Raw genomic sequence first — 27087 nt, forward strand, 5'->3', positions numbered from 1 at the left:
AATAATGAAACAATCGCTTAGAAAACGATTATCATGATCATTGCTCATATTTGGTTCAATTTAACCAGAAGCATCCATTCATCCAAACAAGCCATTGAAGTACTTCCTAAGTGCTTCTTCTCCATTAAACAAAATGCACTTCCAAATACACATTCACTCTGTCATAGCTTCACTAACCTCCCAGTCCCACATGACCAAATTACAAATATAAAAATATTTTATCTACATTAAAATATTTAGCTATACATAAAAAAAAAAAGAAATAATAATTACAATAATTCGACTGTTCAACTTGGATTAACTAACCAGACAAGCTAAGGTAAATGGACGTGGCAACACCAAGCGCGTAGACTCCAATCGCGGCGCCAACAAGATCTTTCCTGGACCCGGTCACGGCTCCGATTCCAGCGATTCCCGCGACTCCAATCGGAACCCGGCCCAGTAAAGCTTTCCCAGCGTTACCCACAACAGCACTCGCGTAAAGCACCACGGCCCATTCCTTGAACCGGTTCGACCCGATGACTTCCGGTTTCTCCTCTTTCTCTTCTTCTTCTTCTTCTTCTTTGGACCGGCGGCTATGGCACCGAGATACTCGTTTGAAGGCCGAGTCGACCTGGGCTTGACTGGGAGGGTGCGGGACCCACTTGACGACGAGGGGAGGCGGGTGGGGAAGAGAGAGGAGCCCGTGGTGGATGTGATTGGAGGCGGTTAAGAGCTGGTAAGGGAGGACGCCCTCGAAGGCGTGTTGAGTCAGTGAGAGGCAGTGAGAGTAGGCCGAGTCGCATGCTGAAATGAACTCGTTCGAGTTCGAGAGAGATGAGTTGATTTGCTTTGAAGCTGATAAACCCATTTTACTCCGAAGTGGGCCGCTGTCTGAAAAATTCCTCCCTGTTTCTACAATTTTTGTGTGGATTCTGTTGTGCGCGTGTGGATTATATTATCACTTGACTTACCTTTCAGCCCATAATATGTCCTACATTCTTTATCATATGGCTCCCTTTTGTATCAAGATATTTTTTAAAATAATGTCAGTTTTTTACTTGTTTCATATAGGTCCTACCATTAACCATTGTCAGTTTGTCACCGGTAGTAAATTCAATTGTCTTTGCATTCTTTTGAGATGTGAAATCAACTTATCATCATAAACGTGGGAATAGGTTTGAGTATTTGTTTTTTGGGGGGTGGTTTGAGTACTTATTCATTTGTGAGAACAATTTCTTAATAATAAAAATAAAATCAAATTTGTGATGTAATATATTTAAAAAATATATAACTAAAGGTAAATTTACCCCAAAAAAAAAAGAAAAAATTCTACCAGCCTAATTTCTCCTAATTTACTATCCAAAAAGGAGTATATTAAATAATAGTACCCTTAAGTTAATGTCAATAGATATGCCATCATACTTAGGGGTATTGTTGTTCAAAATACTCAAATTTTGTATTTTCTTGAATAAAAATTTTAAAAATTTATACTTAACATGGGCTATGTGCCATGTGGTAAATTAACAACAAACTTCGATTTTCCTTGAGCTTTATTATATATTAATAAATTTATACTCAAATTTCCTTTCCCGTTTGGGATTCGGATCCGACCCAGCTCTCCGTTATTATATATTACATAAAATATTTTATCGAATTACTTTTTATTTTCAAAACAAAACCTTGCAATCGATTATTCTCCTCTTACGTTCAATTAATCGGCTGAATTAACATGGCAAATTATGAACTGAAATTGCAACAAGACAACACCATTCTAACACGGGCGAGAAATCTCAACTGGGATTTACAAAACATGGAAGCCGACTTCGTAATCCAATTTCGTGCGCACCTTGAGCACGACCAAAATAATAATAATAACAATGTCCTCCCACGGCCACATGCCGCCACCGCCACCAAGAAGTTACTGTACATGCAAGAAGCAAGCAACTTTTTAACCGACGATGGCATGTCACAACTCTTGACTAACATTCTTGAAGATGAAGGAATAACAGCCGACGCCGATGGACAGCTTTTATGCGACGGTGGGTTGCAACTTCTCCGGCCCGACGGGTCCAGGATGCTGGCGTTTCCTCAGTCTGTGAGAATTTACATGTTGTCAAAGTTGGTGGATTGTGTGCTTAGGTATGTCAAGTGGTTGAGTTTTAGTCCCCGCAATCGGTCTGTCAAATTTGTGCCGATTTCAATTGATTTAAGCCATGGATCATGATAATTACTAATTCATATCTTGGCTTTTCTGAATCAATTGTAATTTATATTGTGGATTATTTTAATTCATTAAATCTTAAGGAATTTCATTTTATTCCTAGTTTTTACGGAAATTTTGATGTTACATTTATTAATGTATAGTTATATATACAATTCATACAAGATAGCTGTAACAATGTTATATTACTATTTTGGTTGTTCATGTGGTGTCTAAAACCTTCCTGCATCAGTTGTTTATTTTTCTCATTAAATTAATTTATAGTTTAACTTTTCTCAATTATATTTACTATAGTAAAAATTAACAATTTAACTCCAAAGATAAACTTATCCAAGTGAAAAAAAACACATGCAACTGCTTTCCTCTTATAATTTCATGAAAAATCAAACAATCACGGTTAACCTCCTCTTGCTTCTCCTCTCATTTCTTCAAACCGACCACCATCTTACGTATACATGTCAATAACATAAATTATTTATGTGAATTTGGTTAATGGATCTTAATATATAACGTGAACCCATACCTTCACGTGATTGGTTGGTTGCGTGCACGGCATTAGGATCACATATAGGCATTTATACTTTAAATTTTAATTTACCCTTCATTTTTATTAAAAAGATTAAAAAAGAAAAATCATCAGCCCGCCTATATTATCTTGAAATTATGGAGAACTTAGTATTTTTAAAAATAAGATGAACAATTTAAAAATAATCAATTCAGGAGAGAATAATGTAAAATTTACCATTTTTCATCATCATAAAAAGTTAATTAATTTATGAACCATTATTCAATTTCTCTATGATGAACAAGCAATACCAAGTGACAAATTGGCAGCAATAACACATCTTAAAATGTTTTGATCTCTGTAAACTGCATCCTTTAAATTGGGATATCAGTAAAAAATAATATTAATAATAATAAATAAATTGGAATGTTGAGATATTTTTCAGTACATTTGTGGCTGTAGCTAGCCAATGTTGCTTCAACCGAAGAGTCAAAATGAAGCTATCATGGAGTACTAGAATATGCGGAGGAATATGCGTTGGTCATGGTAGGTAGGTAAACCAAATCGACATCGGCCACAAAAGTTGGACTGCATTGCTTTAGGAAATAATAGTCATAGCCTTCTTCATTAAGAGAGTATTATTTCATATCCCAAGTATTTGATTTCTCTCTTATTAGGTAGGGATGGACATTTTTAAGTACATAGAAAAATACGACTAAACCGAACCCAAATAGTTCAATAAAGTTACTTGACTTTTTTTTTGTATTTATTAAATTACCACTATTAATTTTATATATCATTTCATAAATAGATATGTCATTTCAATTGAATAAGAAATTAAGACTTAAATATTAAAATTTTATAATATTATTATGGGTAAAAGCTTGTTTAGTCCCTATATTATGAGGTTAGTGTCCATTTAGTCCCTGTATTTTTAAAAACACCTCAAAACGTCCCTGCTACTAAATATTGACACTTATGCCATTATTTTTTTTTATTTTTAACTTGCTTTTACAATATTATATTTTTACAATAATGTTTCTTTTTTGGATATTAATAAAAAATTAAATTATCAAATTAAACTCAAAAATAAAATAAAAACAAAAAAGGTATATATTAATTTTTGTGCAAGCTCACGTATGTCTAAAAAATTAATATCGTAAAAAATTACATTATCAATTTTTTTAGAAAAATTAATATTTTAACTCAAGAGTGTGTTCCACAAAAATTAATATATATTATTTTATTTTATTTTATTTTTTGGTGTTAAAGTGGTAATTTATTTTTTTCTTTTTAATAATGTCTAAAAAAATTATTATAATAGGGTTATTTTTTTTCTTTTTAATAATGTCTAAAAAATTATTATAATAGGGCAATATTATAAAAATAAGTTAAAAGGAACAAAAGATAATGGCAAAAGTGTCAATAATTTAATGGTAGGGATGGTTTGAGGTATTTTTAAAAATATAGGGACTAAACGAGCACTAACTTCAAAATATAGGGACTAAACGAGCTTTTACCCTATTATTATTGCTAATATCAGGCTCTCGCTGTGTCATATTTATTTTGTGTTTCGGATCGAATTAGGAAACAAACTTTGATTTTTCTATTCCCACTCGATTTCCGTATGGGATCAGGAGTCAAGTCTCAGGCATAGTCCCTAGCCCTTTATAGATTCATACTCTCCAGATTTCACATCATTAAACAACACCACTTCCATTTCCATTGTAGTGTATTTTCTTTTGTTCTCTCTGTCTCGTTCTCAAAAAAAATGTCCAATTGTGAACTAAAACTGAGACAAGACAACACTATTCTAAACAAAGTGAGAAACCAGCTGTGGGATTTACCAAACATGCAACCTGGTTTCATATTCCAATTGCGTGCCCATCACGTTATTAACCAACGTGCCACCAGCGCCAAACCAGACACATTCTTGTACTTGCAAGCTGATCATACCCTCTTTGTAACCTACAACAACATGTTCCACTTCTTGTCTAACATTCTTGCTAATGAAGGAGTCACGGTCGACGCCAACGGATGCTTTTTAAGCGACAAAGGATTGCATCTTCTCCGGCTCGACGCATCTGGCGGGATGCCAATAATGTTTCCACAATCTGTGAAAATTTATACATTAACGAAGTTGGTAGTTTGTGTTCTCGATTATTTCAAGCGGTTGCGTACCAATCCGAGCAACAGGTTTCGAAAATTTGTGCCGATTGCTATGGATTTGAGGATGGCTATTAATAATAAGTCCAACGTGACCAGGCTGCCGGAAAAGAGAATTGAATCAGAAAAAGATTGTGCAATTTGTTTGGATGGGATTGTTGTGGGGCAGTTGGCTTCTTGCACGCCTTGTGATCATGTCTTTCATAAGAGGTGCATTGACTTTTGGCTGGAGAAGAGTCGTTCATGTCCACTGTGCCGAAATGATTTGCCTGCTGGCTAGGTTTCTTTTTTTTTTTTAATTGTTAATTTTGCTGTAGATATATGTTTCATTATTTTCTTTGGACAAAAATTTCTATCTAGAATATGTGATGTTTCTATTTGTTGAATTTGATCATGACCATAGCTTGTCATATCAATATTAGAATTAATTTGTTATATTTTGTAACTAAACAATAATGATGTTAATTATTATTTTACCCTTGAAAACCTTTTTTTTAATGTTGCACAATGAAACACCAGAAAAACTTTAATTCCATGTGTACTTTTTTTTCATTTATATTTTCTTAAAAGATGAGAGGTGGATAAACTCAAATCTAATTTTTAATCTCTTACCTTTTTAGGATTCAAATTCAAATGGCCAACTAAATAAAATTACTTTTAAAAACCACTCAATCGAGATAATTGATAAGTCGTTTCCTTTTATGGCAGTCCTAATAAAGAAAAAAAGGTAATATAAATAGCACAACTTCCACTTATGGGAGCATTACTTAAAAAATTTAAAGTAATTGTTTTTGTTACTAAAATCAAACGGCAGTATTATTGGTCAAAAAGGAGTTTCTGTTCCTATTTTTCAAAACTTGAGCTATTTATATATATTTAAGCAAATCACGAGGCACAAGTGTCCTTTTCCTTATACTTTTGCAATCTCTTTATCGTGTTTTCGATTTCTTGTCATGCATAGCTTCCTGCTTCGTATGCTTGACTTTTTCATCGACTTACTGAAGATTTATCTATTCATTTTTTTTCTCGGAAAGTTTCTTTATAATTTCACTTGCAGTAGATGACTATTCTTAAAAATTTAAGGGATCCAATTGTTTAAATAACTTTTTATTTATCTTGAAAGTTGTTTGATGAACGATAACCACTAAGCTATCGCTGAATATGAAGCAAATTGAAACAACACCACTTTACTTAAAATTTAATGCTAACATTACATTTCAGAGGTCATTTTGTATCATCAATGTGATGGCATCCAAGAAATTCCTTTTCCTGTGTTTATTTTTCGTGCTGGCGACGAAGTTATTCATTATGCACCTTCGTTCTTCAAGTTCTGTCACAGTAATCGAAACCCTTTTGCCTCGCTTGATTATGCATATGTTGCCACACCGTGTTACAAAAATTAATGACATGTAAAAGGGAAATGAAATGGCATTTGTCAACTATGTGCTTGACTTATTGTGTAAAAACACAATTCAGTCTTAATTCGCTGGACTACCAAGCGCTTTTGCCTTTTGAATTTACTGGCGGAAGTAAATTGGTAATGACATTGAAAGTTCCTCGCCGAATAATTTTTTTAATTTCTCTGACTCTACTTTCAAACTTTCCTTTCTTTGATTTTCCTTCATTCCTTGATTACAAGAATTTTTTTTACATAAAAGCTTTTTATCTGTCTGCCACTCTCTATTATCATTATTATGTTTTTTGATTTACCAAATCTGGTATAAGAAAGCTCCAACAAATTTTGCATTCAATTATTTACTTCACACATTTTCATACATACTCATACATCTAAGTACTCTCAGGATTAATTCTCTGTTTTTATAACCAAATTACTTTCTAAAATCTCCTTCATGGCTTCTTCTTGTAGTAATTATGACGTCTTCCTAAATTTCAGAGGGGAGGACACTCGCGTAATCTTTATTAGCCATCTCTACACTGCTTTGTGTCGAAAGAAAATAAAAACTTTTACTGATGATGAAGATCTTAACAGAGGAGATGAGATATCACCGGCTCTCTTGAATGCAATCGAAGGTTCAAAGATTTCGGTAATCATTTTCTCAAAGGGCTACGCTTCTTCAAAATGGTGCCTGAATGAACTTGTCAAGATTCTTGATTGCGAGAAAGCAAATCATCAAATTGTTATTCCAGTTTTCTATAACGTGAGCCCATCCAGTGTGCGGCATCAAACTGGCAGTTTCGGAGATGCTTCTGTTAAGTTCGGACAACAGTCAGAGAGATGCCAGAAATGGTTCAGAAGTGGAGGGATGCACTGACCCAAACATCCCATTTAGCTGGCCATGAATCCACGAAATTCAGGTAACTCTCATTTATCATTCATCATTCCTCTGTTTCTGTCTTACGATAAGTCACTCGTAACAATATTAGATAACAGGTTGCAAATGCATGATTTGTTGCAAGAAATGGGAAGAGAGATTGTTCGCAAAGAATCTAACGAAGAGCCAGGCAAACGTAGCAGATTGTGGGATCATAAGGATGTCAGTCGTGTATTGAAGTATAATAAGGTAAGAATCTACCTTTTTTTTATGTTTTGTTTGGACGGTTGTATGTATTTTTTCCTAACCACACTGGCATACCCATTTTTCAGTAAATTTTCTTATTACCAAAACATCCTTAAGTAAAATTATTTGTATGAACAAAACAACCTAAAACACAAGAACCATAATTAAGTAAATTATTGGCTGAGGGTGTCGAGAGAACAAGTTTTTATTTTAAAATTTTAGAGAAAACTCTAAATTTTATCAATTTTGGAATATTGAAGTATTTTTCGAATATGTGTGTGTAGTCAATCTCTCGTGCAGCGCCCTATTTTTTTTTTTCATGTGAATACATTAAAACATGTGGTGTAATAGAGTTAGTACAAACACACTATTAAAATACACGGTTTTATAATGCATTAGATACTAACTCTATTAAACTACATGGTTTAATAGTGTATTCTCTCTCGCTTTATACACACACGCTAATTTTATGAAGAGTGTCGAAACAAATTGAGTGCCATATAGGGGGACTTGAAAGTGTGAAAATAGCCCATGCATTTTTTTGTTTTTCCCATATACAAATTGTGAAAAAAAAAAACAAATGGAATTTTTTTTTGGGGCCCAATTAAGGAGCTTTTAATAAATTTTTATGAAAGTTTTTTCTTGGATTTAATGCTAACTTATTGTTGCTTTTTTTTTTTTATAAGGGAACTGATAAAATTAAAGGCATATTCCTTGATTTGTCCAATAAAACAGATATCCATCTAACTTGTGGAGCCTTTAAAAATATGCCCAATCTCAGATTGCTTAAATTCTACGTTCCTAAGTTCACATTTATTCCAATTGCGAGCTCTAAAGTGCATCTTGATCAAGGTTTGGATTATCTTCCGAAGGAATTGAGATATCTCCACTGGCACCAATATCCCTTGAAGAATGAAGACGTTGCCATTCGATTTAAAGCCAAAAATTCTTATTGAACTCAACTTACCTTATAGTAAAGTTCAGCAAATATGGAGAGGAAAAAAGGTATAATGAAACACTAATACCAAACATTTGTTTGTTTTTCGATCCTTAAAAAGATTTAATTGTGAAGTTCTTTGATGCTAATTTATCCTAGTAATTGTTTATTTTCTTTTGCAGAAAGCTCCAAAATTAAAATATATTGACCTCAATCACTCCTCCAATCTCACTAGAATTCCAGAACCATCGGAAACTCCAAATCTCGACAGAATGAATCTTTGGAATTGCACAGGCTTGGCTCTCATTCCCTCGTATATCCAGAATTTTAACAATCTTGGTAACTTGAGTCTGGAGGGCTGTGAAAGTCTTAGGTGCTTTCCACAGAACATTCATTTTGTATCTTCCATTAAGATTAATTGCTCCGAGTGTGTTAATCTCAGCGAGTTTCCAAGGATTTCAGGCAATGTAGTAGAGCTAAAATTAAGGCATACCCCAATAGAAGAAGTTCCCTCATCAATCGATTGCCTACCCGATCTTGAAACCTTAGAAATGAGTAATTGCTATAGTCTGAAGAGTCTTTCAACTAACATTTGTAAATTGAAATCTCTTCGCAGCCTTCATCTTGCTTTCTGTGAACAGCTTGGGAGTTTCCTAGAAATCTCGGAGAAAATGCAACTCCTAGAAATAATTAATTTAGAAGAGGCAAGCAACATTAAAGAGCTGCCATCTTCAATTGAAAATCTAGAAGGGCTCAGGGAGCTACAGTTGATGGGTTGCACTAAACTTGGTAGCTTGCCAGAGAGCTTGGGCAATTTAAAAGCTCTGGAATTCCTAAGTGCTGCAGGGGTATCGACTACCACTCCTACCGTGAGATCATAAAAATCCCTCGAGATATTGGCTGTCTATCCTCATTGGTAGAGTTAGATCTCAGTAGAAATAATTTTGAGAGTTTACCTTCAGGAATAAGCCACCTGTCACGGCTAAAATGGCTTCACTTATTCGATTGCAATATGCTTCAATCGTTACCAGCGCTTCCACCGCATTTGGTGATGTTTGATGCAAGGAATTGCAAGCGGCTCCAATCTTTGCCAGAACTTCCATCATGTCTAGAAGAACTGGGTGCATCCGTTCTGGAAACACCATCCAATCATACCAGTGAAAGCAACATGTTCCTGTCGCCGTTTATATTTGTTAATTGCCTGAAGCTGAATCAAAATCAAAGTATTTGGGCAGATATGCAGCAAAGAATTCAGCAAGTGACAATTGCATCACTGAGACTATTCTGTGAAAAGGTACCCAATATATTCTTTTTCTCCTGCCCTTATTTTTAAAATGCATTTTTAGGATTTTACCACATTCTGAACTGCTGAAAAATCACTTTACAACGTATTATAGGAATTTGATAAGCCGCACGGCATCAGCTTTTGTTTACCAGGAAGTGAAATCCCAGAGTGGTTCAGCAATCGATCTTTGGGATCTTCAATAACTATTCAACTGCCACATCGCTGTGGCAACAAACTCTTCATCGGGTTTGCGATTGGTGCGGTTATTGAAATTGATTCCGATCACGATAATACCTCATGTTTCTTCAGAGTGGGATGTAAGTTCGGTTCTAATCATCAGTACTTTTTCGAGTTGTTTGACAACGCGGGCTTTAACTCAAATCATGTCATGCTTGGATTATACCCTTGTCGGAATATTGGGATTGGGCTGCCAGATGGAGTCAATAGAGGCCACCAGGCAGCTGCTGCAATTTCATTTGACTTCCTAATCCAGTATTGGTCAGATTTCGGCAAAGGCCGCCACAAGGTGAACTGCTGTGGGGTGAGTCCAGTATACGCAAATCCTAACCAGGCCAAACCCAACGCCTTCACTTTCCAACTTGGTGCCAGCTGTGAAGATGTTCTTGATAATGCTGAAATTGTCGGCGGATCTGATCACGAGGATGAAGAGGAGTCAATTCGCAGAGAGCAGCAATTCAATGGTCTTCGATGGCAAACTTCCATATTCTCTCAAATTTTAAAAAATGTTTGTTGTTTTGATAATGACCCGTGAACAAAGAGATTCTGAATAACTTCACTCTTTTTTCCATGGTAAGGTCCTTGGCACCTTGCCATGCATGGGCTCTTCAAATTGCTATTATTTTAGTGGAGAAAAAAAATTATTTAAAATAATATTAATTTTTTAAATTTTGTTTGAGAGAGAATTTATTTTTTATTTTTTATTTATCACATAAATAAATAAATATTTAAAGAATAAAATTAAAATTCTTTTGATACTGCTGCATGTGCACTTGTATCAAAATGGAATTTTTATCATAATTTTAGTATTTAATTACCAATTTATTGCTTTTGTATCCTATTGGTTTTAGGAAGCGGCTGTCTCCAAATATATATATTTCCAACTATAAATGCAAGGCTGTAACGCCTGTGATATATCTTACAGCATATTCATTCAAGGTGGTCAATTGGATGAAGACAGCTATTTCTTTTGATTGAAAATAGTAACAAAAGCAATGATTGTCAGCATTAATTTGATACTCGAGTCAACTGATTAGTTTAAAATATAAATATCTTTGCTGTAATATTTCGAATATCTTATCCGCTATCCGATATGCGGCCGCTTCGTTTCAAATGGGGAGATACTTATCTAATGGTTAATAACACTAGAGTGCCTAACGTTTTAAGGTTCTACATATAAAGGCATAGTGTTTTCATTATAATCATAAAGATTCTCTAATTTATATGAAAATAAGTGAAATAACCAAACTAACTCGCTTTAAAAAAAAAAACTACCAATATGATACACCGGGTGTTCAGAAAAATAAACTACCACCTTTATAATACTGAACTTTAAATTCTTAATTATCACATTTTTTTTAATAAATCTTCAGAACTTAAGAACATATAACTTATAAATAAATATATATTCCTTAATTAGATGGTTAATTCTCACTTCATTTCTTTAGTTTAAAGGAAGGAGTTCAGTAGTAATTAAATTGTGAGCAGAACATCTTCTTTAGGAGTAATTTCTTTCAATTTCATGGTGCATTTTAAGTTACACTCATTAGTCATTTTTATTGTGGTGATAAAGATTTATACATACTTTCAGTCATTTCAAAAAGGTAAGGGATCTAATTGATAAACATGGACCGACCGTATCAGTTTAAAAATAGAATATCAAAAGAATAGAGACCCTAATATTATTATCTCCTTATCTGATATTGCTTACATTTCTTTAGTTGCTTTTCTCAGATGCTTACCAACATTCCTATAAATGGCCGAGGCTGATGTAGATATATTTGCAGACTGACAAGAGCTTCAATATTTCACCAGCTGCTCAAGCACTGAAATTTTATCAACATTATCGTCAAGAAATATATATATGAGATGAAGCGAATGAAAATATTACCAGTTAGGCTTATTGTTTTGTTCATCTTCTCCTCCTTCAGCTGCTTCAACTCATTTTGTCTAGCAGCAAATGTAACGTATGATCATCGCTCTTTAATCATTCACGGCCGGCGAAAGCTTTTCCTTTCTGCTTCCATTCATTATCCTCGCAGCGTTCCTGCAGTGAGTCATCACTCTATCTCTCTTTCTCTTATTTTTATTTTTGAAATGTTGGATAAACAATTTGGATTCTCTATAACATAATTCATTTTTTGGTTAGGAGAAAGATATTGTCATATAAGTTTTTTACACAATAAATTCAATTTAGTTGTTGTCTCTTGGGAATGTCCATATAATTGCTTTATAGAGAAGTGCAAATTTCTTTATCTGAGAATTTTCAAATTATTAGCCATAAAAAAAAAAGAAAATAAAGCTTAATCTAAATGTGGCATGTGGTAGATGTGGCCGGAGCTTATTCAAGCAGCAAAAGAAGGTGGCTTAAACACGATTGAATCCTATGTGTTTTGGAGTGGTCACGAGCTTTCTCCAGGCAAAGTAAAGTTTTTTTTTTTTTTTGGGGTTAGTTAATTTTTATATTTATCAATTTTATTGACATTTTTTTTTTCTATGTGGGAATTGGTTTCAAGTATTCTTTCGAGGGAAGATATGATCTGGTCAAGTTTGTGAAGACTGTTCAGCAAGCTGGGATGTATATGATTCTGCGTATTGGTCCATTTGTTGCTGCTGAGTACAATTATGGGTACGCAATTTATTTAATGTTACCATATATAGATTGAGATTTAATTGCTTAATTATATATATATATATATATATTCTTATCCAATCACAGTCTTTCGTTTCTATTTACGTTTAATTAAAATCTAAATGTTGATCATATGATTTAGAGGCGTACCGGTTTGGTTGCACTACATTCCTGGCAGTGTCTTCCGGTCGTATAGTAAGCCATTCATGGTATGAAATTGATTTCTGATTGTGACTCAGTTATACGTTCGCACTTTCTAAAATGTGAAGTAGAAATAATAAAATATTATATTTTACCAACATTATATTGCTTCAAAATTGATAGTTTATAAAGTGCAGATAATCGCAATTGGGACACATGTTATTGAATCATTTTTCTGTTGGGTGTTTATAGTCTTACATGCAAAAGTTCATGACACTAATAGTGGACATGATGAAGAAGGAAAAACTTTTTGCATCACAAGGAGGTCCCATCATTCTGGCGCAGGCAAGTTGAAGTTGGCTTCCACACTACTTTATGCCCCATTTTATGTAGCTTTAGCGTGAAGAAAAATAAACAATAATGTGCACGGATAAGGGAAAAAAAAATAAAGATACTAAAAATGCAATGATCTTTCCAACTTTAAGATATCTTTATTTTTCTTGTCCTTTCAATTTATTAATATTTCATTTTGGGTAACAAATGATTTCAAAAGGCATTTTTTTGACATTAATTTTCGGATTGTGTAGGTTGAAAATGAATATCAATGGTATGAACAATTTTATAAAGGAGGAAAGGAATATGCGATGTGGGCTGCTAGTATGGCTGTTTCTCAAAATACGGGAGTGCCCTGGATTATGTGCCAACAATATGATGCTCCTGACCCCGTGGTAAAAGATTAGTTACAAGATAATTAATTTGGCAGAAATTTTAACAAAATTTAAATACAATATAATTTTTTTAAACAATGGTAGAGCTATAAATTATTCTATAAATTTATTTTATATAAAATGATGTGGCATAATTCAATATGTCCTGACTAACGTGTTTTTTTTTATTTTTTTATTTTTATCCAATGAATGAATTTAAGTCACATTAATTTAAACAAAATAAATTTGTACAATAATTTAAAGCTCTATCGTTATTTTGTTTTTGGGCCATGTCCAAATTTAAATACCAAAAAACAAAAAAATGATTTACTACAAGTCTACAATACAACAGCTCTAAATAACAATTCTCACAGTTTTTTGGTATTAGCAAATAACATTGTAATATTGTATAAATATTTGTAGCATTTGAGGAAACAAATTAGTTTTAGATTAAAAAAAAGTTTCAATAATTAAACATTTATTGCTGCTTCTTTTGGAAAACCCTTTTTTATGTTTTGGGTAAAGATTCTTTTGGGACTTTTAAGAATGAAAACAAGAAAAAAAGGTTAATACATGTCAGGTGCCAAAAAAAAAAAAAAAAAAAGAGAGAGAAAAGGTTAATAATATAAAAATAACGAGAATTTCAAGCTTTTAACTCAAATCCATATAATTATTTTCATTTTATTGCAGATAGATACTTGTAACTCCTTCTACTGTGACCAATTCACGCCTCATTCATCAAAAATGCCCAAAATTTGGACTGAGAATTGGCCTGGATGGTAATACAAAAATTGTTTGATTTGTTGGAGCTTTCTTAAATTTCTGATTTAATCTCTTTAGAGTTTAGAGTATATATGTGTACTATTGATGTTTGAAATTTGGCAGGTTTAAAAAATTTGGGGCACCAGATCCTCACAGGCCGCATCAGGATGTTGCCTTCTCTGTTGCTCGTTTTATCCAAAAAGGTGGCAGTGTACACAACTACTATATGGTATTGTCAATTTGGATCTTCTTTTACTTTTATTCATGCAATGTGTTTCTTTATAAAATAGAGCCTCCAAGCCCAAGTCAGAACCAGTAAAAATAAAAAATTATTTAATCGAAATTATTAATTTATTTCGATTCTATTTTAAATTATTTCTTTTTAATTGTCACATTGAAAAACTCATCATTAGTCACATTTTACGTTTCTAGATAAGATGGTTGTGAAAAGTATTACGAAAATTGTGTCAAAACAAGCAATATCAAAATATTACAAAAATTGTGTCAAAACAAATAATATTTACTTAGTTATTGTACCCAAACTCATGGGTGGAGCTCACAATTTTTTTTCTCATATTTCTATTCATAAATTTTTAGTTGATACACTGATATATTACAATCAGAGTTCTATTGATATTTACAATCAGAAATCAATTGAAACTCTCCTGAATAATTCTATTGTGGCACAACCCAAATATCAACCTTTCACTTAAAGCTGAAGAGAGGTCTGCCCTCACTATATAATACTGGAGGGAGATCGATTTTACACAAATCTATATATATATAAAGTTGGGACTTGAGGAGGTGATGTGTCGTCACCATTTCTCATATTTGTATATTCTCTATTATCTAATAAATAGAGAAATTTTCTTTTAAATTTGACTTTTCATCTTCTCATAATTAATTTGATTGTTATTACGCAATAACAATTATGTAAAGATTTTAATGAGACATATTCTTTGTAATAAACATCCAAGGGAGAATGTTATGAATTTATTAAAATAAATGTAGATGTTCATAACATATATCTCTTAGTCTCTCCACTATCTCCCATTAGCAACATTTAGCTTCCCTATAACTCCCACTATTTCACAAGGAATTATGATCCATAATTTTTCATTAATTTCATGAAGTGATTATGTAACTATAAAAAGAGAGCTCATCTTTTTATTTTGTACACACACAATTGGAATGAATAAAATCACTCTATAATATATTATCTCATTTTATTCTTTTATCTTGCGTTGCTTCTTTATTTATATTGCTGGTTAATAACTTTTTTTATTTTTTATAAGGCTGCCTCATCTTTAAAAAAAAAATCAATTCATATTTTTTATCAGTTTCATCAAGTGTAAAGTAAGAAAAAATGATAATACTAAATTTTTTTTTAAAAACTGTGTGAAGCACGGTTCTATTTTTTAGTATAAAAAAAAATTCAACCCCTATATGCAAGGGGAATCAAATCCCAGCGCTTACGTGAACCCATGGTGTGCCAATGGGCTACGGGCCCATTGGTTATTTCTATTTATAATTTGAACCTAAAATATAGTTAGGTATTTAACTTTGCCCATGCATTGTTATTAACCCAGATTTCTGTTCTTATTTTTGAATTTGGCCCACTTAACTTTATATTTCTAAAATTTTGCCCAATAACTTTAAGTTCAATAATCTCCCCCTCCTCCAGATTTCTGGAATTTGCTTACCGTCCCTTCTCTACTTTTACTTTTGACCATTTGGTCCTCCAGGTTTCCAACTCTGGTTCCGCCCCTGTCCAAACTTTTACATTTGCTTGTCATAATTACCATTTTGTTGTTTCCTGTGGTTTATAGTATCATGGTGGAACAAATTTTGGTCGCACATCAGGAGATTTTGTTACAACAAGTTATGACTATGATGCACCAATTGATGAATATGGTGAGTTATTTTTACATGTCTATGATTAAAATCTACTAAATATATTTTACAAATTCATCTTCTAGCTAGCTCTTGTTATTTCTTTGATGGTTATGCTGAATTTCCCACTTTGGTTTATAGGCTTACCAAGGAATCCAAAGTGGGGACACCTTAAAGAACTTCATGAAGCTATAATGCTATGTGAAGGTGTATTGCTCAACAGTGACCCTATCAACTTATCACTAGGCCCTTCCCAAGAGGTGATTAATTTGTTTCTCCTTGTTGTAACCTCTAGATTTTCAATCTAAGATATCATCCTTCTATTGTGATTTAAGTTTCTGTTTTGTAGGCCGATGTCTACGCTGATTCCACTGGAGCTTGTGCTGCATTTCTTGCTAACACAGATAATGCAACTGACATAATGGTTGTGTTTAGAAATGTGTCATATTTCTTGCCTGCATGGTCAGTTAGCATTCTCCCAGACTGCAAGAATGTAGCATTTAACACTGCAAAAGTAAGTTTCAATATCATAGTCCCTTTTCAGCGCCAGATGGCTGCATGTTATAAAATGCGGATTTGGCCTTACACACTGTTGTTAAGACGACCGCACTTGAGATTGTTTCATATTAAGTTATCCTGTTTTATCAAATTCTATAAGTATAAAAATTGAGGTGCATGTGTGTCATTACAAATTGGTTAGATGTCCAACTTATAATTATAAATGTTAAAAAGAAAAAAAAATGACGCAGGTAAGTACTCAAACGTCGATAATTGAAATGGTACCAGAGTATTTGCAGCAGTCAGATTCATCAGCGGATGAAGGTTCTAAAGCTCTACAATGGGATGTATTTAAGGCGATGACTGGGATATGGGGGGAAGCTAACTTTGTTAAAAGTGGTCTTGTGGATCATCTCAATACCACAAAAGATACTACTGACTATCTTTGGTACACAACAAGGTTAGACTCATTCTGGAAAAAAACTTATCAGCAGATTTTTTTATCGTTGAATTTCGGGATTTATCGTTGAGAGATTCTTTTTCCTTTTTTCTGAAAACTGATGTGGGGTTGGATTGATTCAATTATACTTCATTCGACCCATTGCAAAAGCTTGCTGGTAAAAGCTCAGGGCCTATTCATTATTGCCTCAAGATTTATGAATGAGTCTGGAAAGAGTTTCTGAATCTGAGGTGTTGTATTTGCTCTCTGATTGCAGCATAATTGTTAACGAAGATGAAGAGTTCTTAAGGACAGGAAGCCAGCCGGCTCTTCTAATTGAATCAAAGGGTCATACACTTCATGCTTTCATCAATCAGGAACTTGTTCAAGGTTACTACCTTTTTACTTTGTCCAAAGTTCTTTTTGAGCTCGATGCCTGTCCTTTTTGCACTAAACTGTTGTTTATGATCTAGTATACTAACATGAGCCGTTGAATTGGCACATTCAACATCAATCAGTTTCTAAAATTAATTGTCTCATCAAATCTTTTGAATAAGCTTATTCAGGAAATACTACATATTCAACTGGCACACTCGTCTTCAATTTCACGGTTCCCATCCCTCTCAAAGCAGGGAAGAATAAAATTGATATATTAAGCATGACGGTTGGCATGCCAGTGAGTCGCCTGTCTTTCTATTATTTTACATAATTATTTTCTGGAGAAGATATATAGGATCAACTGTGAGTTACTTCTGATTGTATCGAATGCGACATTCAAAATCCTTATTAGTGCTACTCTTGTTGCTGCTTTAGAGTGCAGGACCATTTTATGAGTGGACAGGAACAGGATTAACCGGTGTTAAGATCAAGGGTTTCAACAACGGGACACTGGATTTGTCTTCATATAATTGGACCTATAAGGTTTGCTTCTTCAATATTTAGTTTAATACGATTTAATTATTTTACTAGCCTTTCAAATTTCTATAGCCTCACCTTACGCTTTTCGCGGTTCCTATGTTTTTCCAGATAGGAGTGCAAGGACAAGACCTTAGTATATATAATCCTGATAATTTGACTAATGTAAATTGGACACCAACTTCAGAACCGCCAAGAAATCAGCCTCTCACATGGTATAAGGTAAAAAAATACTTGGGATATTCGCCATTTTTCGGTTTGAAAAATAGCTTCTAATTTCTTAGTACATGGAATGTGACAGGCTGTTGTGAATGAACCGGTCGGGGATGAACCCATTGGTTTAGATATGCTTCATATGGGGAAAGGCCAAGCTTGGCTAAACGGTGAACCGATTGGAAGATACTGGGATAAGAGAAGTTCTATTGATGATCATTGTATTCAGGAATGCGATTACAGGGGCACATTCAACCAACAAAAATGCCTAACTGGTTGCGGGGAACCAACACAAAGATGGTAAATTAAGATAGAAAAAAGAAAAAAGCTTACGTCTTTTTTCTTGTTACGACAACCATTTATTTGTTTATATTGCATCGTTCAGGTACCATATTCCCCGGTCTTGGTTCAAGCCATCCCGAAACATTCTGGTGATTTTCGAGGAGAAAGGTGGAGATCCAACGAGAATCAGGTTCTCGCGGCGTAATATCTCAAGCATTTGCGGTCTTGTTACTGCGAATGAAGATGGAAATGAAAGCAGCAATAGTAATGCAGCTGTTCACCTCAAGTGCCCTAAGAACCGTAGCATCTCTACTGTAAAATTTGCAAGCTTTGGAACTCCAACAGGAAAATGCGGTTCCTTCAGCATGGGGGATTGCCACGATCCTAATTCTACTCCTGTTGTTGAGAAGGTAATTACGGCCTCATTTGCTCTTATTATTTATGATGTTATTTTGTTAAAAATACACTTATTCATTGCAGATGTTTGCACGTTATAAAATTTGGATTTGATTTTGTACTGGTTGTGTCAAATCTGAATTTTACAACGTGCAGGCATCCGAATCTACAAATTTTACTTTTATATATTTCTTTTATACCTGATAATTATTGCAGGCTTGTCTCAACAAAAACAAGTGTGCCATAGAACTAACTGAAGCAAATTTCAACGAGGGTTTGTGTCCTGATGCAACTAAGAAACTTGCAGTGGAAGTAATGTGCAGCTGAAACCGTGGATCCAGTTAAAGAGCAAATTTATCTTCACAAAACATCAAGTTTCTTCCCCTGTATAACAAAAAAGGAAAATTTGTCATTTTAATTAAATATTAGTTAGGGAGCTTTTTTTTTTTTTTTGGATTTTTTCCCCCTCCTATATCAATTTATATAGCTATTTCAATTCATATAGCTTTTAAACGGGGGGAAAAGATTATCAAGATCCTGAAGGTTTGCGCTATCATCATACATATTAAAATAACCTTGTATAAACTATTTTAACACTAACGACCAATATCGAGAATAATCCAATACTTACTTAAGGGAGGCTTGGTGCTCAAGAAAACAGAGTAGTGGCTAGATAACAAATACCTTCACAATCACACTCAAGCATTAAGAGAAGATTTATGGTTAATCCATACAATCACTCTAGCTAATTAAAATAATCATTATGCAATATCATCATCAGCCATAAATCACAGTGGAACCAGTGCATGTACAATTGTACACCAGAAATTCTCAAACTTTCTAGTTGTTAAATATAAAAGCTGAACAATTTTCATTAACAACCAAATTTCATTGAATCCTGTTAATCATTCTTAGTACTCACACAGTCACACTGAGCCAACTATAGTAGGAGGATGATTCAGCGTCACAATCTTCTTGTCATTTCATTTTCATTATAACTTCAGTAGAAGGATGACAGTTTTTTAATTTCATGTACCTTCTCCTGGAAACTGTACAAAAATATTTATTCTGATAACTTCTATTAACAAAACCAGAATAAACAACTTGTTAACATGAAGATCTAACTTGTAATTAACTATCAATTTAGAGAAATTAATTGTGGTAATATAAAACCCAAAAGCCAAAGTTATCATACGATTACAACCAAGTGGTCAAATTTTCTCTAGAAAGATTAATGCATGGCATCAAATTTGACAAATACACACATAAGTGAACAACAATTTGTCTAAAACAAACATGCAAACAAGCTGAAAGCTCTTAGAATTAATCCACCATTTCCAATCAAGATCCAAGAAAAAGAAAAGTCTTAATTTAAATCAGCAAAAAAAAAAAAAAATGCACAGATCAATTACTAACCTCCGTGACTAGATTTACTAAGAATGGGGTTACAATTTGCCAGGTAGAATCATCATCATCAGCCTCATCAACAAGCAAAACCCACTTCACTATTCCATCTTTCTTCTTCATCTCCAATGACCTTCATTATTATTGTTTTCCACCTCTGCTAAAAGTACTTGTAATGTGGAAGCCAACTATCAACTACCATAATTAATGCTACCCACTTTGAATATTCCGGCTGCAACCAAAAAGTTCCAAAATGCCATCATAATGGTATTTACAGCAAACAATTTTTGTTTGCTGCTGAAAGAAACAAAAATCTGAAAAAAAATGTTATTTTTGGTATTTATAGGGTAAATTTACATTTTATATTTTCATTTTGAGTGGTTTCAGTTTCACAGAAAATAAGGGGAGAAAAATATAATCACTCACATCTAATGCTTAAATAAATGTAACATCAACATTTGACGGATTCAAATATTAATTAAAATTTTAAAAAATTTTGGGTTTATAATATACTATTAGAATTATGCATTTCTAGGCAGTTTTTATCACATGCCTAACTGTGCACATGTTAAGTATCTATTGAGGGGTTGTGGGCTCTACAATGAGAGATTGACATGCGCTTCGATTGAGTTGAGATTGAGAGAAGAAATAATTAAGAGAGCGAGAATGATGCGTCGATAACATTGACAAGCGAAGGTGCAAGGCTTTGTTTAGTATAGTTTTTTGAATAAAACTTTTGTAGTAAAGCTTAAACAGAGCTTTAAAAAAAACAGTTGTTAGAATGTTTAGTTTTTAATTAAAAAAGCTCTTTTAAACGATTTAGTTATATAATTCTAAAAATGCTTTTGTAAAATAAATTTATAAAAAAATATATATAAATTTTTCCCCCCTTCTCTTCTTCCCAATTAGTCTTAGCAAATTATTGTTCTCCAGATTTATTTCCTTGCATTTACTTACCCGCAACTCCTATCTGTTTTCTCTTCACAGGATGAAGGCAATTATTGGAAAAATATCGGACAAGGCTTTGTTGTGTCTGACAGGTCTTCTCAAGAGGGTCGAGTTGATTTATGTTAAGAGGTGTGAATGAACTTGAGTTGATGAGATTTCTTCTAAAGAATGGACAGTGCTGCAGAGAATGAGTTTCAGCTGGGCGGAAGACTTCGAGAATCGCAGGGAGATTATCTCAAGCGTAATGAAGTTTTCCAGATCATCTTCAAGTGTTGCTCTCAAATTCTTTGATCCTAATCCAGGGAATGTTTTGTTTTTTCAATATCTAATTACGATGACAGGCTTGGGAGGAAAAACATGCGATAGAAACTTTGTAAGTTTATACGTAATTGTTCGAAGTAACATTCTTTTGGATTTGCGGAAACAATGTCAATTGCAACGACGGCCTAATGCTTTATTTGAAGCACCAACTACCTAATTATCTTTTGAATTGATATATTGCTCAATGAGTCAGTTCTGTCGTAGTTGATGAATTTTACTAATATTCATACTCATCTTCATGTTATATGCATTTTTGTCAAATTTTATTTATAATTTTGTATGACTTTACTATAATTTTACTTTGAAAAATTTAAGCATATATCATATAGAGTATATATTTATGTAGATGAGACCAAGGCTCAGCGCTAAACTGGTTATTAGGCAGCCTTATCAAAGTATTCGTTATATTGAAATTGATAGATTTTAGAATTTTACAATAAAAATTATGAAATAATTTCTTAGAATTTCTAAATATTTTTGTTATAATTAAAAAAAAATTTTTCCTTTTAGTTTACTCAATATCTCTATACCGTAGAACTTTGTTAAATTAATACTCGATAAATTGATAACATTGATTAAAAAAATAATTTTTTTTGGCCCCAACTTGGAGCCAAAGTTATAAATTAATAATTGAGCAAACATATTGGATAAGAACTTTTCAAAAGAATCTTATTTTTCTATTGGACCCAAATAATACATAAATTAATAATTAATTAATTTGAAACTAAATATATATGATTTTTTCTCTGTTTTACTAACATAAAACTTTTACTCATGTCGTTGGTGATTATTGCTTTCTTGATACATTTAAAATAAAAAGCAATTGTTATATTATATGTGTTATGTTAAGAGAAATATGAAGATATCAACTTATAATATTGCTTCTAAAAAACCTTTTATAATGAATTACCCTATAGACCCCACTTGATATTGAGGTTGAAATTTAATAAACTGTCTATTTCATAATTTTTGATAAAAATAAAGTTTGTTAAATTTTGTAAAAGTAGCTTATTCAATAATTTTTTTTTCCATTTTGTCATTAGTTTTTAAAAACAGGTAGATAATTGCTTTTCAAAAGCAATTTATTCAATAAGCTACAACACTTTTTTAAAATTCTTATCATAACCGTAGTATTATAATAAAAAGATAATTATATCTTATTTCTTCATAAACCCTAATACATAAGTCATTAGATTACCGCTACAATTTAGTTATTGTCATAACCACGTATGTTCTCTCCAGTTTTTAACTAGTAAATTCATATTGTAATTTCATAACTATAACTTTTAAAGTTTAATCTATATATACAGGGGCGAAAGTTGAAAACTTTAGTTATAGGTGCTGAAGTGAATAATGTATATATAGTTTAGAGATATTTTTTAATTTCTATTATAATTTAGGGGATATCATGTATATTTAAAAAAAGTGAAATTTTTACAAGGGCCACGATCCACTCTAGTCTCCATTAAAAAATGTCATATATATATATTTATATATTTTTTTTTCTTTGTCTAGTTTTTATTCAATTTTAATCAGTTCATCTTGTTAATTGAGTTTTTTAATATAATTTTTTACACATTTAAGAAAAAAAAAGTTTGTTTAAACGATTTATTAAACATAATGTAAAAATAAAAGACAATTTAAACTTACATTTATTTTGGTCATCATATAATAACAATTTATTTGTAATAAAATTTATTAAATACTTATACTCTACTTTTCAAATTCACAGCAACCGCAACAATACAGTTTACTAAACATCAAGCTACTTTTTTAATTAGTAGCTTATTTCATCTGCACAGCACAAGCGGTTTATTTCATCAACCTCCACAATTTCAAACTGACCCATAATCATGATCCAACCACACAATTCAGCCAAAGAATTATCTAATGAGTAGTGACTAATTCAATCAATCAATATCAAATTAGAATCATATCATACAATTTGACAGAATCAATATATTTTCTAATTAATTTTATTTTATAATTTATAAAAATTTCTATTATAAATGTGATATAATCTTTATAAATTAATAATTATTAATTTAACGAGATATTAATATTCGCTAAATTACTATATTTTTAATTTTTAATGTTCGCAACACTATTAATTTATCAAAGTTCTACCTTGATTTGCTCCAAGTGGGCCTAAAAAAACCTGGTCCGGTATCAAGTATGTGGATTTTGTTCCAATCCAAGTCAGGCCCAATTTTCCATCTTATTTGTGTGATGAGAACACTGAGAACAACAGAGTTCTTAATTTGGCGGGAAAATTTCCCATTTACGCTATCCGATTTTCTTCTAAATCACTACTAATTGGTCCGTTGAAACACCAGATCAGTCTCAGTATCTCTCTGTCTCAGTATCAACATAAAACCCTAAGCCGGACTCCCCAAATTCAATGAAATGGTAGTTTGCCTCGAAAGCCCTAAATGCCGCGAGGATGATGGTGATAGACTATGCAGTCTTCCAGAGCCCGTTATTCATCAAATATTCTCGTTCATGGAGACAATTGATGTTGTTAGAGCAAGCGCCGTTTCGCGAAAATGGAGGTATTTGTGGCTTTCAGTTCCTTATTTGAGCTTCGATATGAGCACAATCAGTTCAAACCCACAAGAAATATGGTCTCACGAAAAATTCAAAGATTTTGTCAACTGGGTATTACTGTCTCAGAGTGGGTCCGTTAGTATTCAACGATTTCGCCTTTACTGTTTGAGTTACGCTAATGATTATACAGTTTACAGATGGGTCTGTGCTGTGGCACGGCGAAACGTGCAAGTATTTGATCTGACTGTTTATGGAGAAGTAACTGAGTTACCCCATTGTCTTGTAACTTGTGAGTCATTGGAGGCACTGAAGTTAGCTTGTTGGCAGCTTCGCATGTGTGTTTTAAAGTTGCCTTTTTCTGTTGGTTTTAGTCGGCTCAAGTCTCTTGATTTACATAATGTTGAGTTTTTGGACCATAATTTGTTGCATAAATTTGTTTCAAGTCGACGCTTGCTTGAGAAACTGATATTGAAGTCATGCAGTTTTCGTGATTTCAAAATTCTTGACATCTCTTCCACTAGTTTGAAAAGTTTGACTCTAGATGATTTTGGTGGGGATGAATCAGGCAATTACAAGGTTAAGATTGCATGCCCAAATCTTGTGTCTTTCAACTTTCTAGCTTCATGGGCACCTGACTTTGCCTTTGAGGACTTAGACTCTTTACAAAATGCATTCATTTTCTTTGATATTATTGATAGAGATGAGAGGGATAACGAAAGTTGTCATATTTTATCTAAACTCCTCAATGAGCTTTGTGAAGTTAAAGCTCTGAAACTATCGACTGCCTTTCTCCGGGTATGTTTTCTTATTCTTATTGTGCCAAAGCATGATTTTATTAGAACCTGTCTACAGTTTTCTTTCTTGACATTAAATGAGTTACTATCTGCTGTAATAAACAAATCTTAAGTAAACAGATTGTACTAACATTCTTTGTGCCAAATCTTAAGTAAACAGAATGTTCTCTGGTTGTTTAGTAAAATGAGAATTCCATTGGAGAGGGAAATATTCCAAAATGCTTATTTGTTCTTTAGACTCTGCATAAGCCAGCATGACACTGTCAATCTGGATAATTAACTTGTTGATGTCAAAAACTGAACCAATTGCTGATGACCTGAGTTTATTTACATCATCAACAGTTAGGTTTTTTTGTTCGATTATTGCACCTCCCTTGACTTATGTTTTCATGTTTTTCCTCCAGTTTCACTTTGTACTTGAAGAGCGGGGTTTTATTCCCAATTCATTCAATTATTTGAAGTCTTTAGTACTTTCTGTGAGCATGGCTGACTGGGTCGTGCCATCCATAATTAGCTTGCTCAACTGCTCTCCAAATTTAGAAGCTCTTACAATATATTTTGAAGGGGTAATCTCAACTCCTAAAATTATTGCCTTTGTTAGACACTGTTTCTTCTATCTATTTACTTTTATCATATCTCTTATCTATGAACTAAAAATAAAAGCTTTTTAAAGTACCACTGGGCTTACTTCAAATTATTACAATATTGTCAAAGTAGGTGTTTTATATTTTCTCTATTGCTTGGAGCTTAAAGTAAAAGATAATGTTGAGGGTCCCTATTCTTGTGTTGTTCCCACACAATTGCTTGTTAGAAATATGGAACTTGGATGATGTTTTGCTGATTGAGAGTTTTAGATACAACAAGCATTTATGTTAAAAGTAACAATATTGCACCTAAGAAACCAAATGTTAAGCCACTGCTTGTATTTCTTGAATTTCTGATAACAAAGTTTCTTAATGATAAGAGATTCATAGTCTGATTGCCTTTTTGAGCTTTGCCTAGTAAGACTGTATTCTGATGAGCATAGCAAGAAAGAGCACATGTGGATATTTGGTTTGCCAGTTATAATTATTCACCTTTTTTGTTTTCAAGTCGTCTTTACCTTTTGTTTGGTTCAACAAATTATTATTCTTCAGAGTTAATTCCTTACGTTACTTACCTGCACTCCTATCTTTTTTCTCTTGACAGGAGGATTGCGATGATTGGAAAATATCGAACAAGTCTATTTTTTGCTTGACGTGTCATCTCAAGACAGTCGAGTTGATTCATGTTGCAGGTGATGAGAATGAACTTGAGTTGGTGAGATTTCTTCTAAAGAATGGACATGTATTGAAGAAATTGAGTTTTAGTTGGATGGAAGATGTTGAGAATCGAAAGGAGATTATCTCAAGGATAATGAAGCTTCCCAGATCATCTTCAAATGTTGCTCTGGAATTCCTCGAGCCTAAGCCGCATGATGATTTTCTAAAATATTAAAGATGATAGGCGGAGGAGGAAAAATATGTGAAAGAGGACTATGTGTGTCATATATGTTGGGTAATTTCTGAAAATCGGAGTCTTTTTATAATTACCATTATGACTATTTTACCAGCGTGGAATTTATAATTACCATTATGACTATTTTACCCATAGTGAGTAAGTCTATTTACAACTGTTTTATCAAACAATTCGACAGTTTTACCCTCACAAACAAAGGAAAATTACAAGCCCACGCAATCGACAAAATCTTCATAACAAAGCTATCAAAAGTTATACAAGAAACGGTTCATCTATACAAGCGAGCAAAATTACAGGTCCTTTAATCCTTTATTCATACACAGACGGTTCTAATTAAAAACCATTAACGTTGCATCCTCTGCCATGCAACATCAATATTTACTATTTTATTCTCTCCTCAGTCAACCTTCCATAAACCAGAACGTTAACATTATTTTCAGATGTTACCATTGATATTTTCAAGCATCGGCAGCCTTCCTAGCAGGTGCTCCCATGGAACCGGCAATTGCTTTGGTATGTTTAGCTTCGTGATCTTTTGGAGCAGGCGTAGCTGATGCTTGAAAAGATCCTCATGCTTGGAATTTTGCAGCAGCCTTGGTTTAGGCCTTGATAACTTCACCAGAAACAACCTTGAAAACCATATCTAAAATAAGAAAATAAGATTAAAAAAATGTCAAAATTAGGTCATCTAAGAGCTAAATACTCCACCGTGTACCAAAAGGGAAATAACATTCCAAAAAGGGGGTAACATAAAATGAGGAAGAGGTATCCAAAATTAGTAACAGGAAAAAGGAATAGAGATTTTAATTGTTATATTGCTCAATTCTCTAGGACATTGATGAATTA

At 33.0% G+C, this 27087-nt stretch overlaps 6 protein-coding genes and 1 long non-coding RNA gene across 12 annotated transcripts; 5 read left to right on the forward strand and 2 right to left on the reverse strand.

Moving 5' to 3' along the window:
* Positions 1-94: 94 nt before the first annotated feature.
* Positions 95-912, reverse strand: LOC102626802 (uncharacterized). The gene has a single exon (XM_006478741.4). The coding sequence runs from the start codon at positions 848-850 to the stop codon at positions 302-304; it is 549 nt and encodes a 182-aa protein (XP_006478804.2). The 5' UTR covers positions 851-912; the 3' UTR covers positions 95-301.
* A 3418-nt stretch (positions 913-4330) lies between these two features.
* LOC102627080 (uncharacterized) lies at positions 4331-5385 on the forward strand. Its single transcript, XM_006478742.3, has one exon. The coding sequence runs from the start codon at positions 4480-4482 to the stop codon at positions 5152-5154; it is 675 nt and encodes a 224-aa protein (XP_006478805.2). The 5' UTR covers positions 4331-4479; the 3' UTR covers positions 5155-5385.
* Positions 5386-6724: 1339 nt separating this feature from the next.
* LOC127898648 (disease resistance protein RLM3-like) lies at positions 6725-8349 on the forward strand. Its single transcript, XM_052436044.1, has 3 exons — positions 6725-7122; positions 7267-7396; positions 8080-8349. Exons 1-3 carry the CDS (start codon positions 6725-6727, stop codon positions 8347-8349), a joined length of 798 nt encoding a protein of 265 aa, XP_052292004.1.
* On the forward strand, positions 7241-10482 carry LOC102615145 (disease resistance-like protein DSC1). 3 transcript variants are annotated; one of them, XM_052436477.1, is made up of 4 exons: positions 7241-7396; positions 8080-8398; positions 8513-9624; positions 9728-10482. In XM_052436477.1, exons 3-4 carry the CDS (start codon positions 9343-9345, stop codon positions 10385-10387), a joined length of 942 nt encoding a protein of 313 aa, XP_052292437.1. In that variant the 5' UTR covers positions 7241-7396; positions 8080-8398; positions 8513-9342; the 3' UTR covers positions 10388-10482. The 3 variants fall into 3 exon arrangements, with proteins under 3 accessions (XP_052292437.1, XP_052292438.1, XP_052292439.1); XM_052436478.1 differs by having other exon boundaries at positions 8175-8398; XM_052436479.1 differs by having other exon boundaries at positions 8246-8398.
* Positions 10483-11564: 1082 nt separating this feature from the next.
* LOC102615421 (beta-galactosidase 10-like) lies at positions 11565-19094 on the forward strand. 3 transcript variants are annotated; one of them, XM_052436266.1, is made up of 19 exons: positions 11565-11904; positions 12181-12276; positions 12369-12481; positions 12627-12693; positions 12878-12970; positions 13213-13353; positions 14023-14111; positions 14218-14323; positions 15924-16008; positions 16129-16247; positions 16337-16501; positions 16737-16945; positions 17202-17314; positions 17482-17600; positions 17738-17845; positions 17951-18061; positions 18141-18352; positions 18438-18744; positions 18947-19094. In XM_052436266.1, exons 1-19 carry the CDS (start codon positions 11722-11724, stop codon positions 19055-19057), a joined length of 2547 nt encoding a protein of 848 aa, XP_052292226.1. In that variant the 5' UTR covers positions 11565-11721; the 3' UTR covers positions 19058-19094. The 3 variants fall into 3 exon arrangements, with proteins under 3 accessions (XP_052292226.1, XP_015386034.2, XP_052292227.1); XM_015530548.3 differs by having other exon boundaries at positions 17491-17600; XM_052436267.1 differs by lacking the exons at positions 11565-11904; positions 12181-12276; positions 12627-12693.
* Positions 18599-20517, reverse strand: LOC102627367 (uncharacterized). Its single transcript, XR_008052779.1, has 3 exons — positions 20147-20517; positions 18931-19114; positions 18599-18730 (listed from the first exon to the last, which is right to left on the reverse strand). It is a non-coding gene; the product is annotated as an uncharacterized LOC102627367 (long non-coding RNA).
* A 3040-nt stretch (positions 20518-23557) lies between these two features.
* Positions 23558-26364, forward strand: LOC102627556 (putative F-box/FBD/LRR-repeat protein At1g78760). 2 transcript variants are annotated; one of them, XM_006478743.4, is made up of 3 exons: positions 23562-24745; positions 25149-25310; positions 25933-26364. In XM_006478743.4, the coding sequence occupies exons 1-3, from the start codon at positions 23810-23812 to the stop codon at positions 26218-26220; spliced, it is 1386 nt and encodes a 461-aa protein (XP_006478806.2). In that variant the 5' UTR covers positions 23562-23809; the 3' UTR covers positions 26221-26364. The 2 variants fall into 2 exon arrangements, with proteins under 2 accessions (XP_015386018.2, XP_006478806.2); XM_015530532.3 differs by lacking the exon at positions 25149-25310 and having other exon boundaries at positions 23558-24745.
* The last annotated feature ends 723 nt before the right edge of the window (positions 26365-27087 follow it).

This window comes from Citrus sinensis, chromosome 3 (assembly GCF_022201045.2).
Source record: "Citrus sinensis cultivar Valencia sweet orange chromosome 3, DVS_A1.0, whole genome shotgun sequence".
In the NCBI taxonomy this organism is placed as follows: domain Eukaryota; kingdom Viridiplantae; phylum Streptophyta; class Magnoliopsida; order Sapindales; family Rutaceae; genus Citrus; species Citrus sinensis.